This window comes from Centroberyx gerrardi, chromosome 1 (genome assembly GCF_048128805.1).
Source record: "Centroberyx gerrardi isolate f3 chromosome 1, fCenGer3.hap1.cur.20231027, whole genome shotgun sequence".
Taxonomy (NCBI): Eukaryota; Metazoa; Chordata; class Actinopteri; order Beryciformes; family Berycidae; genus Centroberyx; species Centroberyx gerrardi.
The window spans coordinates 25,431,359-25,455,279 of record NC_135997.1 but is presented as its reverse complement, the minus strand read 5'-3'; the positions used below and the strand labels follow the sequence as shown (position 1 = coordinate 25,455,279).

The 23,921-nt window shown below is 41.2% G+C and overlaps 1 protein-coding gene across 1 annotated transcript in view; it reads left to right on the top strand.

Annotated features, from left to right (window-relative positions):
- Nucleotides 1-967: 967 nt before the first annotated feature.
- slc12a4 (solute carrier family 12 member 4) overlaps nucleotides 968-23,921 on the top strand; it is a 29,750-nt gene continuing 6,796 nt past the window's right edge. The window contains exons 1-16 of the mRNA XM_071894343.2: nucleotides 968-1,200; nucleotides 13,550-13,644; nucleotides 14,443-14,574; nucleotides 14,852-14,998; nucleotides 15,500-15,554; nucleotides 15,942-16,072; nucleotides 16,836-17,077; nucleotides 17,530-17,750; nucleotides 19,244-19,408; nucleotides 20,232-20,330; nucleotides 20,453-20,510; nucleotides 20,902-21,076; nucleotides 21,454-21,572; nucleotides 22,107-22,205; nucleotides 22,862-22,981; nucleotides 23,138-23,242. Coding sequence (XP_071750444.1) covers nucleotides 1,065-1,200; nucleotides 13,550-13,644; nucleotides 14,443-14,574; nucleotides 14,852-14,998; nucleotides 15,500-15,554; nucleotides 15,942-16,072; nucleotides 16,836-17,077; nucleotides 17,530-17,750; nucleotides 19,244-19,408; nucleotides 20,232-20,330; nucleotides 20,453-20,510; nucleotides 20,902-21,076; nucleotides 21,454-21,572; nucleotides 22,107-22,205; nucleotides 22,862-22,981; nucleotides 23,138-23,242 — 2,099 coding nt within the window. The 5' untranslated portion in view covers nucleotides 968-1,064. The remainder of the gene's footprint in view (nucleotides 1,201-13,549; nucleotides 13,645-14,442; nucleotides 14,575-14,851; nucleotides 14,999-15,499; nucleotides 15,555-15,941; nucleotides 16,073-16,835; nucleotides 17,078-17,529; nucleotides 17,751-19,243; nucleotides 19,409-20,231; nucleotides 20,331-20,452; nucleotides 20,511-20,901; nucleotides 21,077-21,453; nucleotides 21,573-22,106; nucleotides 22,206-22,861; nucleotides 22,982-23,137; nucleotides 23,243-23,921) is intronic.

Genomic DNA, 23,921 nt, shown 5'->3' with positions numbered 1-23,921 from the left:
CCCAAGGCAAACGAGGTCAGGAACTATTTCTTTTAGCTGCAGTCTATTAATGCTTTGGGTTAGATGATGGCTGTGCTTGTGGCAAGGCTGAAATAGTCCTCAGATGCAGGCAGGTAAAAGTGTGATAAAAAAAAAAAAAAAGACAGGGATACAATCCTCTTTTTTGAATTAGGCTAGTATCAGTAGCCCTATCTAATGTTTGAAGTAACTGTTAGATGACTGTAAGCAGGAGCAGAAAGGGGTTTGATAATATAATATGAATATGAATTCATTCATCCATTCATCCATTCATCCATTCATCCATTCATCCATTCATGTTATGTTATGTCATGTCATGTCATGTCATGAATGAAGGAATAATCAAAATTTGGGAGAAAGAGGAAAAAAAAAACATTTCAACCCTGGGGTCAAAGGTTGAAATGACATCAAACTGTTCTGGGGATGGACTCATTTACTCTCCTCCTGACAGTGTCTTTCTCTTTTTTCTCTCTCCTTCCCTCTCTGCTTTCTCTCCCTCTGCTTCCCCTTCTCACCCACATAGCTTGATTATTTTCCAAACTGCCACGTCGCAGACTGTGTGTTTTGGGAAAGGCTTACATACACAGAGGACTGTCTGTCTGAACCTTGAACAGACAGGGTTCAGTCTGCTAGCTGTCATTTTCCAGCATGACACAGACACACACACATGCACACGGAGGAGAAAGGGGGTCCCCCTACACTCTCTCTCACACTCTGCATGACTCAGGGATGATAACACCAACTCCACAATCAAGGCTGAGCCCCAGGCGACTCCTTCGCCTTAGAGGCTGCAAGTGTCTTTCTATTTGCGTTTGTGTGCCCCCCCCTCCCACCCCACCATACCCCTTCTATTCACACACCGAGCCCAGGAGGGGCCGGCCTGTGGGCGGGGAGTATGGTAATAGCCTCCAGAGGAAGTGAGCGCAGTGTAGTGGAATGTAGTTGCCATTAGTGGGAGTTGAGCTGAGGCTGGCTAACGTCTAGCCTGTTATGCTGAGCCTGAGCTGGAGACACGGAGGAGGCTACACTGACTGACTGATGAAAACATGCCTCACTTCACAGTGGTACCGGTGGAGGACCGCGCTCAGTCCAACTATGACAGTCTGGAGGGGATTAACTGGGTGGATTACAGGGACACAGGACAGGGCTACCCCGGACATCAAGACACTGTCAGTTCTGACGGTAAGTCTAACAACTTATATCACTCAGCTTTGACACTGGTTGACTAACCCAAAACCTCAAGAAGGGCTTTGCAAGTCTGAAAGTTGAGCAAACATGTCCTGAGTGTGATAGTGTCATGAGTTTGACCCAGCAAAGCGTGGGAAAGCTTTACATTGTCCTGAGAGCCTCCTGAACAGCTGGTTGTACGGTTACCATGGTGATTCTCCATAGCCAGCGAGCACTTTTCCTAACAGACAGGTCTGTTTTTGACAGCTCACTGTTGGTAAAGTTTCAGAAACACTTCTTTAATCGTTTTGGAGTTTGTTTGTTTTTTTCCTGGCTATGAAAACCCGTTGAAATTAACTCAGGAACAGATTTATCCCGTCATGAGATGTCTGTGGTATAGTGACAAAGGGAACACAATGAAAGGGGTGAGGGGGTGGGGATGGTGTGTGTGTATGTGTGAGGGGGGTGGGTGGGGGGGGGGGGGACCAGCACTGCTGCAACAAGAAAAGGCCTCAAGTGTTTCCCTCACACAAAAGATGGAGCTCTCTTTGTGCCAGGGGAGGATTTCCTTTCACAGAGATCGGCTGAGCTCGCTGTTCAACAACACAGGAACAGATTTCTCCCTCCTCGCTTTACTGCCTCGGCATGTCTCTCACTCTCGCTCACTTGTTTCTTCACTGTATCAACTTAGAGGGAGCGGAGGGGCCACTCCTCAACAGAAGGGAAAAGGGAGGACAGAAGGAAGAGGAGGAGGAGAGGAGTTTGTAGCCGCTGGGTAGGATTATGTGAGAGCCGGGCCGCTTTGTGTGGGCTGACGAGGGAGAGAACCAACCAGGAGTTACTGTGCTGTATGAAGGAGAACAGAGTCCTTTAATAAAAGACACACATGGGAGTGGCCTCTAAATGAAGCACCCACGCTTAACCATGGGCCCAGCAGGCTGGGTGTTTGTGCCCAGCAGGGCACAAACACCCAGCCTGGCTGGCCATCCATCCATTACTGTCTGACTAGCAGTGAATTTCATGCTGACTGTGGACTGCTTACTACTGAATAACAGTAGCAAGTCTAGAGTCAGAGTTCAAGGCTGAATACTCCTGTATCAAGTTGCTATTGTCTCCGCTGAGTGAAGTGTGTGTGTGTGTGTGTACAAGGATACAGACGGATGCACGTGCACGTGTACTGTGTGTGGTGTGAGTTAAAGCACGTGCCTATGTGTGTGTGCATACACGTGTCGTGTGAGTGCATGTGTATTGATTTGTGAGAAAATGTACAGTGTAGAGGAGATGACCCATGCTTCAGTGAGCCACAGGACTCAAGTGGACTGACATCCGAAGCTAAAACAGCCAGGAATCTCAGGACATGTTGACCTAGTTTAGCTTGTATATTTCTGGAATGCATGGAAGTCACCCTTTAAAACAACATCCTCAAGCATTCAAACAGCAGAAATGCAATGTAATACAGTTAAATTACATGGCAGTACTGATTAAGTGCTAGGATACTGGTGGTCCAAATCTTGTCTTAGGCAATCAGAAGTTCGTACTTTCCCCCTTAAAAGGTTTTGGTGACTGAGGCAAAAAGCAGATGGCCTGAAATGACCTGGAAAGTTTTCTGGGTGAGTTTTGCATCGGCCTGTTTCTGGTTTCTCTCTCTCTCTCTCTCTCTCTCCTCTCTCTCTCTCTCTCTCTCTCTCTCTCTCTCTCTCTCGTTCTCTCCCCCCCCCCCCCCCCCCCCCCCCCCCCCTCTCTCTCTCTCTCTCGTGTCATAATTCTCTCAAACTCACCCGAGGGGAGCTTCCCGGAGCAAGAGAATAACAGCAACCCTTGCACTGGACAGCTGCATGGACAACTAGACACTAGACAGGGTGATGAGAAGAAGGAGAAGAAAGAGGAAGTGAGACTGTGATGAATGATGAGGAAGGGCAAATGAGATATATCGCTCTGCTGTTTCAAACAGAGGTGGAAAATAACAAGTATCAACTACTCTAGTTACTGTACTGAGTATTTAAGATATGGACTTTATTTCTGTGACAGTTAGTGTTAATTATGTATTCCTAATTACGTAGTTTTTAAGAATAAGTATAGTACAACAAGATATGGTGCATTTTGTATTCAAAGTGAGACAGTAACTCTGTGCTTTACCCTCCACAACCAATCTTTGCTGATAGGAGCTTTAAACAAACCATCCCCAAATCTTTCTGATAAGGACCCATCAAATAATTTACAAGAAGCACACCAAACTGGGTAATTCATTAGTTTACAAGGAGCAAATTTTGGAACATGCACAATATTTTAAGTAAGCTTTAGACAAGTAGGCTACTCTTACTCTGGCTTGAGTGCAATTTAACTAAAGTAGCAGGACTTAAGTTGGATATTCTTTCCACCTTCAGTTTAAAATATGACACATAGAGGAAAGGGTGGGAATGGGCAAAGAGTCATTGAGCTAAAAGAGTCCAAAAGCGGCTGTGTAATGGATGATTTCATCATGGGAGTGGTGGGTCTGGGTATGGTACACGCTGTATGACTTGGCCACAGTGTTAACGTCTGAAGCAGAGGGGAGGAACTGCCACAGTGCTGAGTCTGTTCCAGCCTGTGAATCAGCTCTGTTCTGCACAGGACATGACTGGACTGAACACTGCGGCCATTGTAGCAAGGCTATACACCACTGGAGAGCAAGAGCAGCGATCCTGGGAGTGCATCCACATCACGATAAGGGCAAAGTCTAGTTTCTCACTGCTGCATGATATGCAACACAAGGCAAAACCTCACCCACATACTTGGATTTTGGAGACACCTTATCATCAGTGGAGATGAGCATGGCATTTTATTATGCTGCCCATTAACTCGTTAAAATCTAATTTCCCTCATGTCATCGTTTGTAAAAATGGGAGAAGTAAAAAAGAAAACATTTCATCTATTAATGTCATTGCACCGGTGAGCAGACTAACAGATTATCTCTCATCAAGTGAAGGTTTAAGGATGTCTCCAGCTGTGACGAGTGTTTCCAATTTTTATTTCTCACAGTGACAAATTAACTTTCATGGCATGTTGAGAGAGGAAATTGTGTCTATGTTTGCATATTTGTGGAGGCTTTTATACATCTGTTTGTTTATCCATTTGTCAGTGTGTGTGTGTGTGTGTGTGTGTGTGTGTGTGTGTGTGTGTGTGTGTGTGTGTTTCCATGCATGGTCTGTTCATCATTATGTCGCATGGTTCAGATAAACCTTGGGAAATCTGGGAGGGGAAGTGAACAAGAAACGCTAACTTCTCTCAGCAACTACCGACCCAGTCTCAGTGTGTGTGTGTGTGTGTGTGTGTGTGTGTGTGTGTGTATTAATGTGAAGCAACTGTTAATGTAATAAAGTCCCATTAACTTAATAAGCCATGAACATAATAACAATTTGCAGCGAATAGTCTTAGTTTCTGTGAACATAATACATTTCCCGTTAATGTAATAAAGGTTACCTACAGTTAACATTAAGTATCTCCTGTGAGTTTTTCTGTGAGAACGTAATAATTATTGCATTATATTAATAATGCAATAATTGCAATAATGCAATCCATAATATTGCATTATTGGGTTTTACGGCTGACATGTTTTACATATAAGCCACTAACAATGACAACCAAAGACCTCTTCCATACATATTCATCCCTTTTTCAGATGTAGCACCATGGTTAATACATAAATTTTTGACTGGCTGACAGTCACTATTATAACATTATCAGTTCAGTTATTTCATTTTTCAACAGAAAATTTCAGCCTTCTCAGTAATGTAATGAAACCCAACAATGTAATAAGTGATACAAGGAAAGTTCTTAACTTTTATTACATGAATGGAAAATGTATTACATTAACAGGATTATTACACTATTCACTGTAAATAGTTATTATGTTAATCCTTTGTTATTATTAATAAGATGTTTTTACATTAACAGTTGTAACAAGGGTATCGCTGCATAAAACTGCATGTGTTCTCAGTTCACATTGCCTGGGCAAATAAAGGTCATATGGTGTGCATTTGTCATCTGCTGTCGGCTTCAAACTAAACAACAGGTTCCTGGGAATCTGATGTAATGGGTGTATCATTTGGAGAATGCTGCTTTGTTTTCCTTCCCTAGCTTCAGGAGAATAGGGTGTCCATTCCTGTCATTCTGTCCGACATGCCACTCCGATAGAGTTAGCCCCGGACAGATAAACACACTGTAGCAGAGCAGAAATGTGGAGCTGATGACAGAGTTAGAACAGATAGCCACACACACACACACACACACACACACACACACACACACAAATACACACACTCACACACAAGACAGCTGATTATGACTGTATTTGGGACTGGGCGATCTCTAAAGCGAGGCTCTATGTAGACAGCTGAATGGCTAATTTGAACCCTGAGACCAATGACAGAAAAAGCCGGAAAGATTTTATCTCATTGCAATGTGAAGTGTAAAGGATAATGAGCAGAACCATTTACCAGTCTGTCTGGTAAAAAAAAAACAACACACATTAGTTGATACTATGTTGATGCTCTCTGGAAAGGTCATTGTGGCTCCCCAGCAAGATAATGCTGTCTCAAGGCCAAGATATTTCTGCACAACAAATATTTAGTTAGCTACCAAACCAAATAAGTGTCAACACACCACTCGTTGGAATAACAAGTCATTTTGTATAATAGCTGCATCCCTATGGTGCATCCGTCCATTCATTGTCATGGAGAGTAAGGCCAGCTATCCTGAGGAGAAACCTCATCACACCTCATTGGTGCCTTCTTAGTTTAGTCCCATTTACTTAGGGAATTCTCATTAAACCCATAAAGAATAGAATAGAATAGAATAGAATAGAATAGAATATCTATTATCTACAGTTGTTTTTTGCCTCACCTTGGACACAAACCAGATGTCAGTGCACAACACATAACACACATCAAATCATAAGCAGCAAAGGGTTAAGCATCCATACACAAATGATTTTTATGCTGTGGTTTTCCTGGGTGTATTTTCAAATTTAGTCCCAGCTGGATCCCACAGTATCTTGTTTGTGAGCTATACTCCCTCGTCCCTCCCTCAGTGACAGCTACGGAATTAATATGCTTTTAGCTTGTTGGGGTTGTGAAACACATTGGAAAAGTTCAGTGCTGCAGTACTTTAAGGTCGTGACACATGGGAAAAATATTGTTGGTCATAATTGTGGGCAGAATCGAGCATCTACCTTGCCTAAAAATGTTTCCTTGCATCGGGGCCTTTAAAGAACAAGCTAGCATGCTTGTGTGTTTTCCGCATTCTTCACCCAGGCAACAATATCCCCTGAAAGTGCTACAGTGTATTAGTTTCTGCTGAAAGACACCAGAGCTCAGGTGCATAAGACTTCTCAGTAGTGCTGATCCAGGAAGGAGTAATGAGTTTCATCTACTCTAGTTACTGCCCTTACATTTTTAGAGTGATGCTACTTTTCATAGTGTTTTTAATAGTCTGTACTTACATTTTATTTATTTATTTTTTTATATTCACTACTCTTACTTGAGTGAGTTTTATTTTCAGACATAAAAGTAGTGAGTAGAATGAGATCTGGAATTCACAAACCATCCCTCTGGACTTTACCTGACATACCTGATACTATAACTTTGTTGATATGAGCGATAGTGGACTCATCCCCACAGCTTGGGCTGATAATGGTCCTTGTAGATAATCTGAAGGACCATGCCAAAACTGGTAAATGGTTAGGGAGTGCGATTTTGGAACATGTACAATATTTTTTAAGGGAGCTACTCTTTCTCTTTCTTAAATTTCTAGGCAAGTTCTTTCAGTCAGACTTGAACTGAGGTAGCAGTACTTCGACTTGAGTAAATTCAGTACTTTTCCTCCCTCTGCAGACTTGATGACTATAGGCCCAGACCACTAGGAATTCAGTGATGCTGGTATTGTAATATATTGTCAGGTGGAGTGGATTCTCAAGCATAACCCAGTTTGACTTTTAAAAAGCACTTTGAAATATTGCAGAGGTCTTCTGTGAAGTTGTGTGGCTCGGGGAATGAACAATAAACACCTTGTTTACATCTCTGCATGATCCATGTTGTTAGCATTGTAGACAGCATGTCGTAACATGGATCATGCAGAGATGTGCACATGGTAACGTTAATTGTTAGTCTCTGTTCAGTTGAGAAGAATGCACACAAAACTGACCAATCAGTTTACCTTTTTATAATAGACAACCACTGGCAAACATTCATATCTGTGGGTTGTGTGCAAGGCCAATGTGCAGGAGGTGCACATAACCTACAGTATGCAAAGAGGCTCTGCAGATACCCACAACCCTCATGTGCAGCCCTACACAGACTGACTCCAGAGTGAAAAACTTGGGTTAGTTTAGTCATTAGTTGTGCTCCATTAACCCCCGTTTTAGTTAATTTGTGTCTTTTCTACAGTCTACTGTATGGTGCACCTCTTCCCTCCCACCTTTACCCCCTGAGGTAACCAGGCTGCGCTGCTGTCCTTTCCCCATCATTAGCAAACATCAAACTAATGCTTTGCACCCTGGCACAGCAGGTTAGCATTCCTCTGCCCTGTTCAGATTCTGTTCCATAAACAGAACCATTACAGCTAACGATGGCCAATTGCTACAGCAGAAATACATTTCATTCGCCACAGGAAAGGGAAGAGAGAAGACTGAAAGGAAGCACAACAACTTTTGGCAAAGCTAGATTTAACTTTTGAAAAGGAAAATATTATTTTGCTTTTCACACATCTCTATCATTTCACTGCTATGTCACACCTGACAAGACTGCTGTTCCATGCAAATAATAATAATAGTTGTGAGTCGTGAGATGCGTGATCTAGAGTCACATCACCACAGGTCAGTAGACCCCTTACAGTTCGAAACACTATCAAAGACTGTTGATCTGAAACCATATTTCATTAGTGTGGACTAAAGTGTTACTTTATTTCTTTAAACAGCTTTGTTTTTACTCTCAGGCAATGACTTTGGTAACTGTCTGCAAGGTCTTGTATGAGTTGTGTTTAAATCAATGGGCTTAGCAAGAAGAATGAAGTCCACATTGAAATTGATAGAGCGATAATGTTATCTCTCCCCTATCCACTGTGTTAGGTAACTCTGCTCTGTAAATATATTTACAGAACAGACTACAGAAGACATCAAAACTACACCAAATCAAAATCCTCAATTCCTAATTTCTCAGCAAATCGGCTGGTTTAACTTAAACGTAAACATAAACATAAACGTAAATTGTGCTTACCTGTCTAAGAGACAACTCAGCATCCATTTGAACTCCTTTGGTCCAGTTTTGGTTCCTTTGAATCATGTTTGCACATTGATGAGGTTCATCCAGGTTGGTCTTGTAAATGCACAGTCACACCCAGCTATAACTTTTACATTAAGGCATACATTATTGTGTATCAAAACAGAGAGAGGGGGAGCCGGTGGGAAGAAGAGGAAAAAGAAGAAAATAGAGAACGATTTGCACATATACATTTACACACACACACACACACACACACACTCTCCACTCTCTTTCTCACGCATACACACACACATGCACACACACACCACCTCTGAACGCCACTAATCAGTAGAACACTGATGCCAGCCAGCCACACGAAGTAGAGTGGGCTAAGCTGCATGACTTCTCTGCCTCACAATGTTAAGTCTTAAATGTTCATTAAAGAGGAAGTTTAGCAAAGAGGCTTTCAAACCCTAAGGAGCTAATGGAGAGAGATATTGTTTTCCATGTCTAATCGGCTTTAGAACACGCTGACACATTGAAGTTTCTTTCACTCTCGAACATTCGTTGTTTTGAAAATGTCCACCATTTCAAATGTCGCTTATTAATAACACAGCCTCTGTATATTATAAATAAAACATCCAAGTATATTGTGCAATCTAGATGGAGGAAGGCAATGACAGATGTTTGGAGGGATACTGTGTCATTTAATGGCTGATTCACAAAGTCTTTTGTCCTGGAAGAATTGTAAGCAGGAGCTATTTTCAGGAAGGTTTTGCACCTGGTGGCAAACCATATATCATATTCATTGGGTTATTGTAGTTTTGCCCTGAGTGGAAGCATGATTGTGAGCAAGCTCTCTGTGAATCTCTGGTTTCAAAAAGAACAGTAGAAAGAGATGTTTTTCCCTGTGAAGGCCAAGAATTACACGTAGACAACAGCCTGATCTCATTTAGAAGTCATGTCCTTTGACCTTTGTAATGACACGACAACCTAACAACTCATCCAGGTATTGATCTAGTTGTAAACACACAACAAATGACACCCCTAAGGCTAAAGTTCCCAAGCCTCGACACCTGGCAGTCTGTTGAAACATTTGCTTTGGATTTGACTTTTCCTTTATTCTGTGTTTGAGTGGGGCTACCATGGAAAGATCATGGCAGCCAAATGTGGTAATTTCATTGTTGTGTTTGAAGCTTGGAAATGAGAGCTGCTGCCGGTGTTAGCATTATGCCATATGGCAACTATGAATAACTCAAATCGTTTCTAACTGGACAAAGATGCTACAAAAACAGGCTAATGATCACACAGTATTCTGATTTTTTTTATTTGAGTGAAAAAGGACAAAAACAGCATAAGTTCAGGTAACCTCAGAAGATGTTAAACACATGATCCTTTCATTTCCCACATGGTCAATATAAGATGTAATATTCACCACCAAAGCTTTATTAGGCTTATTTGTTGAGAAACCTCCAGAAAACAAATCCTGAAACTAAAAGCCACGTGTACCTCTGCTGAAGCTCTCACCTGTGATGACTTCACCCTGCTGCACATTTGTCTGTCTCACATCACTGACCGTCTTTGATCTTATGGTGGTGAGGTGTTTTGGCGGAGGCACCGGTGGCTTGTCGGGACATGTCGCTGTAAAGCCTCTGTGCTGCTCTGTGCTCACTGCAGGAGTCTGTGTGCCTTCATAACAGGCCAGTTAATCTCTAATCTCTTTAATTAGATGTCCAATGTGAGGTTATTAACAGGAGACCCCCTCCATCCCTTCAGCCCGGTGGTGAAGTGAGTTCTACTCTGCCTTTCCGACAGAAGTACAGAGAGAGAGTGGGAAGCTAAACCATCTTAGGTTTTAGCATTAAGACAGTGATACAGAGGACAACGTTTGGAGCAACAGTGCCAAAAGAGTCAGACTTGCCAGGAAACATTTGAACAGATTTACCCCTATGACTCATTTCCTTGGCTGTTGCTGGGAGCATTGTCCATCAACATTGCCCCAAAAAATGCCTGCTGTATCACCACTGCACAGCAGCAATGACTTCCCTGCACTGTCTGGTGCTTCAAACTCAGATGTTCATCTCTCATCTCATGCCACTGACAGCAAGCCGACACTAGAGGACAGCATTTACATGGTTTTTACTCTCATCTCTTCCATGGCATCACTGCACTCCTGTTGTGCAGTTGTCAGGGTTTGAGCAGTCACACCAATAGGAATTTTGCCTTCATCCCCCGAGCGATCACCTCATTTTCAGAAGTTAAAGGGGAGGTTAAGGATTTTTAGAAGCCTTTTGTCATTGATCACTATTCAATACATCTTTTTGCATCTTTTACATTTTTTGCATCTGAGAAATGTGTGTATCCCTTTGCCAGTTTTGAACAATGCTTGTTTTGTGCAAGTGGAGAAAGTGGAGAAATGAAACATCACTTCATATCTCTCAAAATCGTATATATAAGTCCTTTCAAACAGTTCGATCACTCACTATTACAGTAGGTATTGGAAGAATGGCTTTGAAGAGGATTTGAGAGTGATGGTTTCATACCCAAATGACTGACTGATTTGCTGCTTACTGTATGACATATGAGCATGTAGGCCTACATCTATTGCTGCGGTGAATGAAGACTGAATATCAATACACTGTAGGTACACAGATGTGAAATACTTCTCTATTGAATACACCCCAACCCTAGCCCCTCAGATCACCCATGAGCAGACATGTGCCTCATTGTGCCATTGTGCCATAGTGTGTGTGTGGGTGCCCACACCAGCACCCCCCCCCCCCCCCCCCCCCCCCCCCCCCCTCGCAGCGCACCATGTGCTAGACCAGGCCCCTGGGTGAGTGCTCGCCCTGGGTGACCGGGCATCCTGGATGGTGATTGACTATTCCCCAGAGCCAGAGCGCAGACTACACTGCTGCTGCCTGCACACAGACTAGAGCTATGCTTACCCACAGCAGCACCAATGGCACTGGGACACGGGACACAGGTGAGTGAAGACCAGCGGGGGAATCTGAACCAATCCGCTCGCAACAAAGCTGGTTCGTCGAGAATAGAACAGAGCATCTCCGGGTATTTCATTTCATGCCCAGTTAGTTAGTTGACAGAGTTTTTTGTTGCAGGATTAATTTGGGTTGTGAGATGCTACTGTTAAACTTTACATGCTCTAATAACCCAAAGATCAGATCCTCTCCGGATTTCTAGGTAATGAGGTGTGTGCAAGCCAGTGAGTGTGTATATGTGTGTGATGGAGTTTGCGTGCAGCATTTGCCCCAGGCACTGTGCTTGTCTCTGCTTGATTCTTTTCTTGAAAAGCAGAAGTTTAATGAGAATGAAATCTGATTATACGCTTGTTTGTCACCTTGACTTTGCTTGGTTGCTTTAACATGCTTGGTGCTGCTTTGGCAAGGAGGATGTTTCACTACATGAAGTTGCTTTATAAAGATTAATGCTACATGAGAGATTAAGGTGCTTTGATTATTATTTTTGGTGCTGGGTAAACAGTGACTGTTAAATGTTGACTGAATAACTTGTCAAAAATGTCATGGAGAAATTGTAAATGCCATAGAATTTCATGTTATTCTTTTCGTAGTTTGTTGTATTAATTACTCTCTATCACTCTGAGATGCTGAACTGCTGAGGTGTGGCCAGTTGGTCAATGTAATGCTTTCATCTTGATTGCAATTTCCTCCACTTTTACTATTAATCGCAGAATAATGTCATACAGTTAGACTTGGACAGGCTTTAAAAACTTCAATATTAATCAGACAACTGAATTTTCTCTAAAATCAGCAAACCTAGCTATCTTTAGACTGTCTTAATTGGCCCTGTTTATATTTGATTGCTATGACCAGACCAAGTGAAATATTTTCTTTTTATTTCAAATCTACAAATACTTTTCTTTCCAACAAATCATCTTATTTGGTTTGAATCCAAATGGATAACTCATTATTTGAAACCCAGTTCATCATAACACATTCATCATGCCTGAGTAAGACCTACATAACCGCTTTATTGCACATTCATCAGTGATGGTTCATCACTGTCATCTTTCATAAGAAATTTATGTAACATCAGTGTCATCTGTGACACTGAGATGGAGGGGTGTAACATGCTGCCAGGAGAGGGTGTCAAAATAAAAGATCCGCTACTGTACTGTTTTAAAGCCAATTTGTTCACTTTAGCCAATCATGGATATAAAAAGGCTCAATCCTGGATCAAAATGCCAATTACTGTATTTCACCAAGTACTAGTGTAAAATGAAATAAAGCAATTATATGATTCTGGTTATGTGTTATGTTAGCATTCCACAGTCAATTATATGATTGCATACATTTTTTGTTTCATAATTGATTGATTGGAAGAATTAAATTAAATGAATGACTATACAATTAAATGTATGACTATATCTGAGTTTTATGTGTAAGATTTGAAGCTTGTTATACAGTAGTTGTACGGTATAGTTGTATGGTTGTAAATAGTTAAAAGCATGAATTGTTATTTTACATACCTGTCAAATGTCAGTGTTGAATCAGTGTTCAATAATGTTAATTATTGTGTTACGTGTTCAAATTAGGGTTCGACCGATATGGGTTTTTGAAAGCCGATACTCAGTATATTTTCAGACTGAAGCTGCCAGTAGCTGATATTTTGTGCCAATATTCTATATTTAAATGTGACCATTTTCATGCCAAAAAATTCAAAAAATTGCAAGGATTCAATGCTTCTACCAGAATTCTTTGCAGTGTGAAAAAGCCATTTAAACCATGGGGAGCTAAAACTCTCCATTAAAACCCATACTCATGAAATTCAGTAAGGTGAGCAATTTAAGAGAGGTTGAGGCAGATTTCATTGCAGGTTTTACAGACTGCCACCCCTGAAGCTGGTTTAGTAAAATCTTGTCCTCACCTCTATCATATCAGCGGTGTGCAACACCGACTGGCCAATAACCAATCTTTATTGAAAGGCCAATATTTGCCCGTTATTTCGGCTAAATTATATATTGGTCTGACCCTAGTTCAAATTCCTGGTTTGAAAAAGCAGTTGGTATTATCTTTGTTTATTCATTTTTATTTGTTATCTATATTTGTCCTCCATTAATTCTCTCCCTCTTTCTCTCTACACCCTGACAGGACATGGGAATCATAAAGAAGACAGTCCATTTCTCAACAGTGCAGATGCTGCTAAGAAAAGTGACTTCTATGACAGGAACCTGGCCTTGTTTGAGGTCTGTTAATTTTACTATGTGAGAACTCCATGTCATATGAGAGAGATGAACCAATGTAGTCAGGGTAATCTTCCTGGAATACGGGTACATTTTCTGTCTGACAATTATTAGCACCACTATAATAATGAAGCATTTTGTATTTATCTGAACATTCACATTTGGATGTGAATGTTCAGATAAATCCTGTATTTACCAGTCATGCCCAGTAGAGAAGTTCCATGTGGTTCATTTGGACGACACCACAGTTTAGTGTTGGTTCTCTGGTTTTTGACAGAGAGGTTGTTTACATTCACAGTGGTGGTTGGACTGTGCTGGGGCATTGGAATAATACATGTGCATTCTGTATTTTGGCTGAATTTTCACAATAACAACCCAGATGTACACTACCATTGTTCAGTTCAGTTCAGTTCAGTTCAGTTCAGTTTAGTTTAGTTTAGTTCAGTTCAGTTCAGTTCAGTTCAGTTCAGTAGGCCTTCATCAGGATCCTGAATTAGGTGGGCAACAGAACAGCATGCAAAAACATACATACTATGAAATGACACTAAACAATCTAAATAGGGTATGATAATACAGTATAATTGGATAATTATTGCAATACTTCTACTTCTACCATCACCACCATTACTACTACTACTACTACTACTGCTACTACTACTACCACTACTACTAGTACTATTATTATTGCTACTACTAATAAATGATCATAATAGACAAATTTTACAATGCAATATTCTTCTTCTTCTTGTGTATTAAATGAATAATTTCATTAATGCAACTTTACCTCTTCCCTTCCTCCAGGAAGAGCTGGACATACGCCCCAAGGTGTCATCTCTGCTCAGCCGCTTGGTCAACTACACCAACATCACCCAGGGAGCCAAGGAGCATGAGGAGGAGGAGAGCGCCGAGGCCTCACGAAGGAAGGCCCCCAAGGTCAGGGGTCAGGGGTCAGGGCAGGACAAAGGAACACTCACTGTTTTTCACCATGTCTAAACTCTAGTATCCAGTTAGTGTATTAGGACTTACTGATTGATTGTTTATGCCTTTGTGCCTACTACAGTCAGGCTGTGGCGATGTAAGACCTTGATACAAGCAAAGAGCTGATGGCATGACTGAATGACCTTTAAAAAGTACATCAATCAATATTTAATGATCAATACATTTGTTTGCTGAAATGTCATGCTCAATACTCTCTGTCTCTCTCTCTCAGTCTCCCAACATGGGCACCCTGATGGGAGTCTACTTGCCCTGTCTCCAGAACATCTTCGGTGTCATTCTCTTCCTCCGACTGACGTGGATCGTTGGGACGGCCGGCATCGTACAGTCTTTCCTAATTGTCCTCATGTGCTGCTCGTGTGTTAGTATGCACACACACATTCACCCAGACACACACACACACACGCATACACATATACACACCATTTCACATTGAGTTCTTTCCACCATGAATCTGGGTCACAAGCCAGCTCATATTGCCAACCAGTCAATAGAACCCACATACAATTTAGCCTGACACATAAGGCTGGATAAGGCAGTAACAATTATTTAAGTATGATCCTATGACCTAAATCTCACATAACAAACATTGTGGTCCTGTATAGCTCAATGGTGAGAGAAAGTTAATTATTGTAAGGGTTAGGGATTTGATTCTCTCCTAGACCACCCATGCTAAAAGTGTATTGTGCTTTGCATAAGTGTCCACCAAATGGATTATGTTCTGCTAGATGGAAGCTGTGCCTGCCTGCTGTTGTTTTGGTCAGAGGATATTAACGTAGCACCCGGAAGTTGCCATGACGTCTCTGTGTGTGATCGCATCATCCTTTTCCATTAATATCACATTTTCCATCTTCCTTTGTAGACGATGCTCACAGCCATATCAATGAGTGCCATTGCTACTAATGGTGTTGTTCCAGGTAATTACACACTACGTACTTGAAACCATGAGATTACAGACAGAAATGTTTCAACATTGTAGTAGCAATTGTGAAACTCCCCCATCATACATTTGCCCTGCATCTATTCTTCATTAGTGCTGCACTGACCACTGTAGCCTATTCTTTGCCAAATAGTCCTGAACTGAAGAGGCATTACTGCAACATAAAACTGCTTCTCAAACAACTAGTTGCCGGACCTTTGATCTGCTTGTATCTTCTTTTTCTGTGAAATAACACCCAAAATGTATATTTCCCGCACATTTCCTCTTGGGGGCAGCAGTAAGCTACTGTTGTTTGCAGTGCATGCCTTAACAAAGTGGCTTCACTTGTACTGCCATCAATAATACTTCATGTCATGTGTTGTAGCTGGAGGAGCGTACTTCATGATCTCGCGCTCCCTGGGTCCAGAGTTTGGAGGAGCTGTGGGGCTGTGCTTCTACTTGGGCACCACCTTTGCTGCTGCCATGTACATACTGGGGGCCATCGAAATCTTCTTGGTCAGTTTGTTAAAATTGACATTCATATACTGTACATATACACTACCAGTCAAAAGTTCGGACACACCTGATTGAATGTAGTCTGTTTGTCATGATTTTGAAGCCATTTTGATCTAAAGGCTACTGCTTAAATGCTTGAAATTTGTTTCTTAGACAAATATAAATTTGATGATTGAAGTTGATGCCTATGTATGAATTTCTTCCCACAGTCTTTGCCTTTCCATCAAGGCAAAGGGTGGCTACTTTAAAGAATCTAAAATATAAGATAATTTTGATTTATTTACCACATTTATTTATTTACATACATTTATTTTTTGGTCACTGCATAATTCCATTTGTGTTATTTCATAGTTTTGATGTCTTTACTATTATTCTAAAATGTGAAAAATAGTAAAAATAATGAAAACATGTTTTGACTGGTAGTGGAGTTTGAAAATAAATCTGATTCCTTAACACAATTCCTTCCTTCCAAAACATCCTTAACTTCCTTTGTACTGTAGTTAATATTGGAATATTTTTTGCAATGTACAATAAATCTACAAGAATTTGTCTTAGTGGAATTGGTGCAGAGATATATCAGCTACTTACATAGTATCACAGCATGTATTGATACATGGCAAAGGGATAACAGGACCTCAGATACAGTGCAAAGGGACAGTGTAAGACAGTAGACTATACATATCACTCATATTTAACATTCAATATCTATTTGTATTCAAGCAAAATACAGTAATTGTCCTATTGTCATTTCTTGTCTCCTCAGAAATACCTGGTCCCCCAGGCGGCCATCTTCCATGCCACAGACCCCCATGGGGGTGACAGCGCCCTGCTGAACAACATGAGAGTCTACGGCTCTATCTGCCTCAGCCTGATGGCTGTCGTCGTCTTCGTAGGAGTGAAATATGTCAACAAGCTGGCCTCTCTCTTCCTGGCCTGCGTCATCATCTCCATTGTTTCCATCTATGCAGGGGCAATCAAATCCATCACTCACCCACCAGAATTCCCGTAAGTCCATCAAGAAGAGTTGATGGAAGACTTGTTTAAGAGGAAGTTTAAACAGGAAGTTGGGTGAATTACAGAGAATTTAATCTGTAATTACTGGTTTCGTCATGGGTGAGAGAGGGAGCTGCTTTTGCAGTGGTTTGGGTAAATGCTGAGGGACACATGAAGGCACATAACACATCCACATTTTCTGCATTTGTTTCTCATTGTTAGCATTCTGTATTGTATCTGCCGCTAATTAGGTGACCACAACACTGATTGTTTACTTCATTCATATATAATTAGATATTTTCTTTCCATGCCATTCTTTTCATAAGCATCACTTTTTGGTTATGATGAAAAAGAAGAGGAAGAACAAGAAGAAGAAGATAATGATGATGGTGATGTGGTGGTGACAGCAATGATAATGACTACAAAGATAACTATTTCAACTTTCTTCCATGTTATTCCTTCAGGATCTGCATGCTGGGCAACAGGACTTTGGTGAGAGATCTCTTTGATGTGTGTGCTAAGACTGTAATGGAGGGCAATGACACCGTGCCCAGTCAGCTGTGGAAGAACTTCTGCACTAACCCGGGGAACTTGAGCAGCACTCACTGTGATGACGACTACTTCAGCCAGAACAATGTGACAGAGATACAGGGCATCCCTGGACTGGCCAGTGGTATTATTAGAGGTAAAGATGTTAACATGGACCATTGAGTAGTGATTGAAGTATACACCATAGATAAGAATGGCGATGACGCGGCAAAAAGGCCATGCCTACAAAGTGCGGTACAAGTACGAAACCCTATTAAAAAAAACACATTTTCTGTGGTTGCTTTGTCTGTGTTCTAATAATATATGTGAAATGTGTATGGTGTAAATAATTTGTCGTTACCTTTTCATGGCTGTCAAACAACAGCAAGATAATTAAAATGTTTTTTCTTTAAAGAGTAGCTAAACCCCCAAACCACTTTTTTCAGCTGAAATCCAATGTATATGGGTATTTAGTAGTGTTGTTGATGGATTCAGGTCCAAATCTTGACATTTTAGTGCAAAGTATTTGAATTCTACATATTGTGTTATAAATATGCATAGCGACTGCCCTCTACTGGTTGAAACCCGGCTATTGCAATTGAATTTTGCTATTGGCTGATCGTGGTTCCAGGTGACATATATGGTGCCAGCTTTCGTCACCCACCAACCCCCCCTCCTATAAAACCTACGTCTGCTGTCTGATCGCGACGGCTGCGGGAGGGGGCACGGAGGAGTGACTGGGCGTGTCTTAGCCCCCCCCCCCAGCCCTGCTCATGTTGATACTTTTTTCACGTTCTAGTTTTTTGAATTTCCAGGGTAGAGGCACTTCAGCCAAAACTCTGGGGTTTAGTTACTCTTTAAGTGTGAAAATGCTAACATGACTCCCCTCTTGAACGGAACGGAGTTTGCACGGAAGGTTGCTAGCTTGTTAGCATTTTGCAACTTCCAGATAATTCAGTTATAACGATCATGCAGTTGTTTGACAGACTTGAAAAGGTTAAGAGCAATTCACATACACCATATACATTTCACATAAATTACTACAACACAGAAAAGGCAACCACAGAAAATGTTACATGATTTTTTGTTTTGCCCAAACTGAATAGGGATTCGCACATAGGTTTTGCACTTGTACCGCACCTTGTAGGCGTGGCCCATTTGAAGCGTCAGGCCATTCTTATCTATGGGATTTTGTTGGATAGGCTTTGCATAAAGATTACACCTGTCATGTTCTGAGTATATATTATAGATCTACAGTATGTATGTGAATACAGCCATACTTGGTCAATGTACAGTATGCCTGTGTTTATAAATGTAGATTCTTGTTGCAAAATGAGATATGCACCACTGAAAAACATTACAAAATGATAGCACAGCATTATAACAAAATATTTTTTAAAGGACTTTTTTAAAGGATTAAAATTGGCAAGATAGTTTGATTGATAACAATTACATTTACAAACTCAACCCTCTGTATATTTGAAATACTGAATGATAAACTTTTTTTCATTTTTTTCACCAAAAAACTACTAAAGTAATATGCTGCTTCATGAATAACACAAGTGGACCTTGATACCTGTGTGTATGCATGTGTCTCTTCTGTAATATTCGTTTGTTTCTAAAGCTTTACATGTCTGTCCTCTGTGTCAGAAAACATGTGGGGCGACTACCTGCAGAAAGCAGAGATCTTAGAGAAGGCGGGGCTTCCGTCAGTGGATGTCCATGGAGCGATGGAGAGCTTTGGCCTGTACGTGTCGGCAGACATCGCTACGTCCTTCACCCTCCTTGTGGGGATCTTCTTCCCCTCTGCCACAGGTATGACAGCCTCAACAAACCTGGCAACCCTGGCTTATCAAGACCTTATAGCACAAACCTCAGTCCATGTCACAAGTAAAAACCTACTTTTTTCCACACTTGGTTAATTGAACTTAAATGTCATTAATATAATATGATTTTGACAACAACTGGAGTGTAAAAAATTTGTTGGTTAACCTGCTAAATCAGTACACCAAAGAATATGGGAAATATTATATGATTTACACAAGACGGCAACTGGAGTGCTGAAAAATATAGTACGTCTTAAAATGAGTTGCATTCAAATGAAAACAACATGCAACCTCATTTCTCAATTTATTTGGATGTTTCTCATTATTCTATATAAAAAGCAGCCATGCATAAATCTTACTTTGCAATTAGAGTGATTCATTTGCAATGTTTTTAACTAGTAGCATATACTGACATTTTATATTATATATTATTATTTTATATTAATTTTATATATATATTTATATACAGCCAGTTGGAGGGACTGCTCATGTCTGAGATTATTTTGCACAGTAATAAGATGGCTGGCTTAAGCTCCAGAGTTAACTGGGGATGCTTTCCACTTTCCAAACTTTCCTTTCCTTAGCTAATTTTCAGTGCAATATGAAGCGTTAAAGTATGAGCAATCATCTTTTTGCTTCCATCATGCTCTCGTTTCATCATTACGAACAGGAAAATTGACAGATTGGTATGCAGTATACAGCAAAATAGGGAATAGACTTCAGACTATTCTCCAGTCTGGTCAGTAGGGGATACAGTTTAACAGTTTTGATGTGTTAATTGGTTTCTATCAATTCTCCTCATCTCTTTGTAGGTATCATGGCAGGCTCCAACAGATCTGGTGATCTGCGAGATGCTCAGAAGTCTATCCCTGTGGGAACTATCTTGGCCATTACCACTACTTCACTTGTCTGTATCCTTAGTTTGTTGACTTCTTGCAATAAGAGGTTGAAAGGTTGCCTCTTCCAACGGGACAGGAAAGCAAATTTGACATAGCTGTGTGACACCTTGTGCTCCTTGACCTCTTGTATTCAGATTTCAGTTCTGTGGTTCTGTTTGGGGCATGTATTGAAGGAGTGGTTCTGAGGGACAAGTAAGTTTATCTGTATTCTTTACTATTTTTGAAATACTTTGTGACCTCTTGTCTGATGGACTGACAGAGTACTAAAATGTAATACTGGAATGCAAAATAACTTGAATGTAATAGCCATTATCTGGAAGGGCATATATCTCTCTGCTGTAGTGATTTGCATACTTCTCCAGAATAACATGTTGACTGACTGACTGACTGAACAAAATGACTAACAACATACTATCAACAAACAAGTCAGGCTGGTTTATTATCGTACCCCAGATGGATAGGCAGAATTACAGCATATCAGAACTGACACACATACAACATATCAAAACTGACAACAAACACTCGGTTAACTCCATTGCACAGCAGCCAACATTCGGCATTTCATTCTTGTCCATACTTGCAGGTTCGGGGACGCAGTCAATAAAAACCTGGTGGTGGGGACTCTCTCCTGGCCCTCCCCTTGGGTCATCGTCATTGGTTCCTTCTTCTCCACGGTGGGGGCGGGCCTGCAGTCCCTCACCGGGGCTCCACGTCTCCTACAGGCTATCGCTAAGGACAACATCATTCCCTTCCTCAGGGTGGGACAATACGCCTGTCAATCGTGCACTGTTTAACTGCACCACCTCCTATTCTTTGATGTGGTTACAGTTGTGAATATGTTGCCATTTTACAGAACCTCACTGCCATACGAAAACAGCTCCTAGTGTCTTGGCAGGCATACAGTAAAGAATACAGTTACCCAGTTGTTTGTTTATCTTATCATTTCCAGAATTTGTGGTAATTTGAATATTCAACATAACTTCCACATCACATAAGCTGTGCTGGTAATATTCGTGCCTGGTAATATTTGTCTTTGCTCATTTGAATCTGATGCCAAATAAGAGGTGATTTGCATTCCTTCATGTATTGTATTGCTGCTGTGTCAGTGAACAGTGTCCTGTATTTCTTGTCTCAGGTGTTCGGTCATGGTAAGGCCAATGGAGAGCCCACATGGGCACTGCTACTGACTGGACTCATAGCTGAGCTGGGTATCCTTATTGCCTCATTGGATATGGTGGCACCTATCCTTTCCATGTGAGCTCTCACACATACACATACACATACACACACACATACACACACACACACAGTCTTACTTAAGTCACTTTTGGGGTATTTACATAGACTTACATTCATTTCCTGGAGACTTACCCTAACCATAACCATAACCACTACTTGCCTAAACCTAACCCTTACTCTAACCTTAACCGCTGACCCAAAAATCAGCTTTTTACCAATTGGGGACACAGCTTTTGTCCCCAATTGCACAAGCCGTCCCCAATCAACTGGTCTTAAGTCTGGTGTGTGTCCCTGAAAGTGACTTAAGTCATACCCACGAAGACACACACAAAAACACACACTTGTATAAACATGCATATACACGCATGCACGCATACAGAACCATGCACATTCATCAACACCCACACATTCTCATCTGAAAGATATGTTGCCTACATTTCCATGGAAGTTACCTTTCCACTTAATTGCCCCGTTTGGTAAAGGCCAAATGCAATACTGTGAATTCATGCACTTTGAAGGTGTTACAATTCTCTTTGTCTTTGTCAACAGGTTCTTCTTGATGTGCTATCTCTTTGTGAACTTAGCCTGTGCAGTGCAGACTCTGTTACGCACACCCAACTGGAGGCCAAGGTTCAGATATTACCACTGGTGAGTATAAGTGTAACAATGCGTAGTCTGTTTATAGGGGTGGAGAGGAATGCATGCAGAGGTATAACACTTTTTCAACCGTGGGGTCTCCTGATAATGAACTGAAGTTACTGGAAAATTCTTAAACATAAATGACTGTAATAATGTCTGTTTTTGTTGTTGTTTATTTCAAAACGAAAAACTACAGCCACAAGCTCTCAAGAGCCACCTGATTTCTATCCCTGTGAAATTAATTAAATCTTGCTTCTGCTCTCTTTTATATAATATACAACAACGTGATGTACAATACTGTCATGTGGTTTAAACGTTGAGGTAACAGGAATCTTCTAACCTTGATATTGTGTCAGGCAAGTGACTCCCCTGCAATAGATTTGACCTATTCTTATGCACTAGGCTTGCACTTTCAATGGAGTCATACTAAAGAACGGTGTAGCTGTATCTTTTTTTAATCCAGGGAAGGTTTGTTTGGAACACATGGGGGTTAGGACAATTGCTGTTGCTCAAAGTTTCCCTCAGTAGATCTTGAATGAGGCGGGAGTGTTGTTACTTTTCCCCACTCAGATTTTCCTAGCTGACCCAGGTGTTCAAACCAACAACAACAACTTGTGTTAGTGTACAAAAAATGTAATTTCTGGGTTTATGTTTCACTCCCACAGGGCGTTGTCCTTCCTGGGCATGAGTATGTGCCTGGCTCTCATGTTCATCTCCTCCTGGTACTACGCTATTGTGGCCATGTGCATCGCTGGGATGATCTACAAGTACATTGAGTACCAGGGGTATGTCTGGAGTCTGATGCACTACTTCTGTGTTGCTGCACAATTTTTTGAAAAACGGAGACAGTGAAAAGTGATCACTTTTCACTGTCTCCGTTTCTGTATGCCTTCTTTCTGTTTTGTGCCTTATCTCTCTCTTTTGCTCACATACAAACACAGAGCAGAAAAGGAGTGGGGAGACGGGATAAGAGGCTTGTCCCTCAGCGGTGCACGCTACGCCCTGCTTAGACTCGAGGTCGGACCCCCGCACACCAAGAACTGGAGGTACAACTACACCTACAGGAGAGGCTCTGAATGTCTCCTCACAAACAAACAGTAACGGCCAGTAACAAATATGTCACCTTGTTTATTTGACCTGTAATTGCACCATGCCTTTTGTGCCAATCACAGTAATTTTGGAAATAGTTTCATCGAAAAATCCAATCATGCGTGACACCTGGATGATGAATGAATGATATGGTGCCCCCCTAATCAGTTTAATTTAGAAAATGCTGGAGCAGTGGTGAGATGCATCATTCCTCCATGCAATGATATAGGAAGTAGAGGGGGACACAGGGAAGAAGAGGATTAAATTATCCCTGGCAAAACAAGGCAACAGTAAACATGTCGTCCCCCACGAATGATGCAGGCGAATGATGCTTGGCCAGTCAGTAATAAAATGCATCATCCGTCCAATTTTCAACAAAATCGGACCAATAGAGTTGCAGTTATGGCATTTCAGAGTTTCAAAATTTGACCTTTAATTATAGCGCCCCCATTAGGCCAATCAGTGCAATTGGTAAGGATAGCTGGATGTGTGCAGCCAATTTCGTGTCAGCCGGACTTAACGGTGTAGGAGTTAAGGCCTTTCAAAATTATAAATTTTGACCTTTAATTATAGTCACTCATTGAGATTTTGGTCAGAATCAATTGGTATGATGGAAAATGACGGGAAAATAGGTTC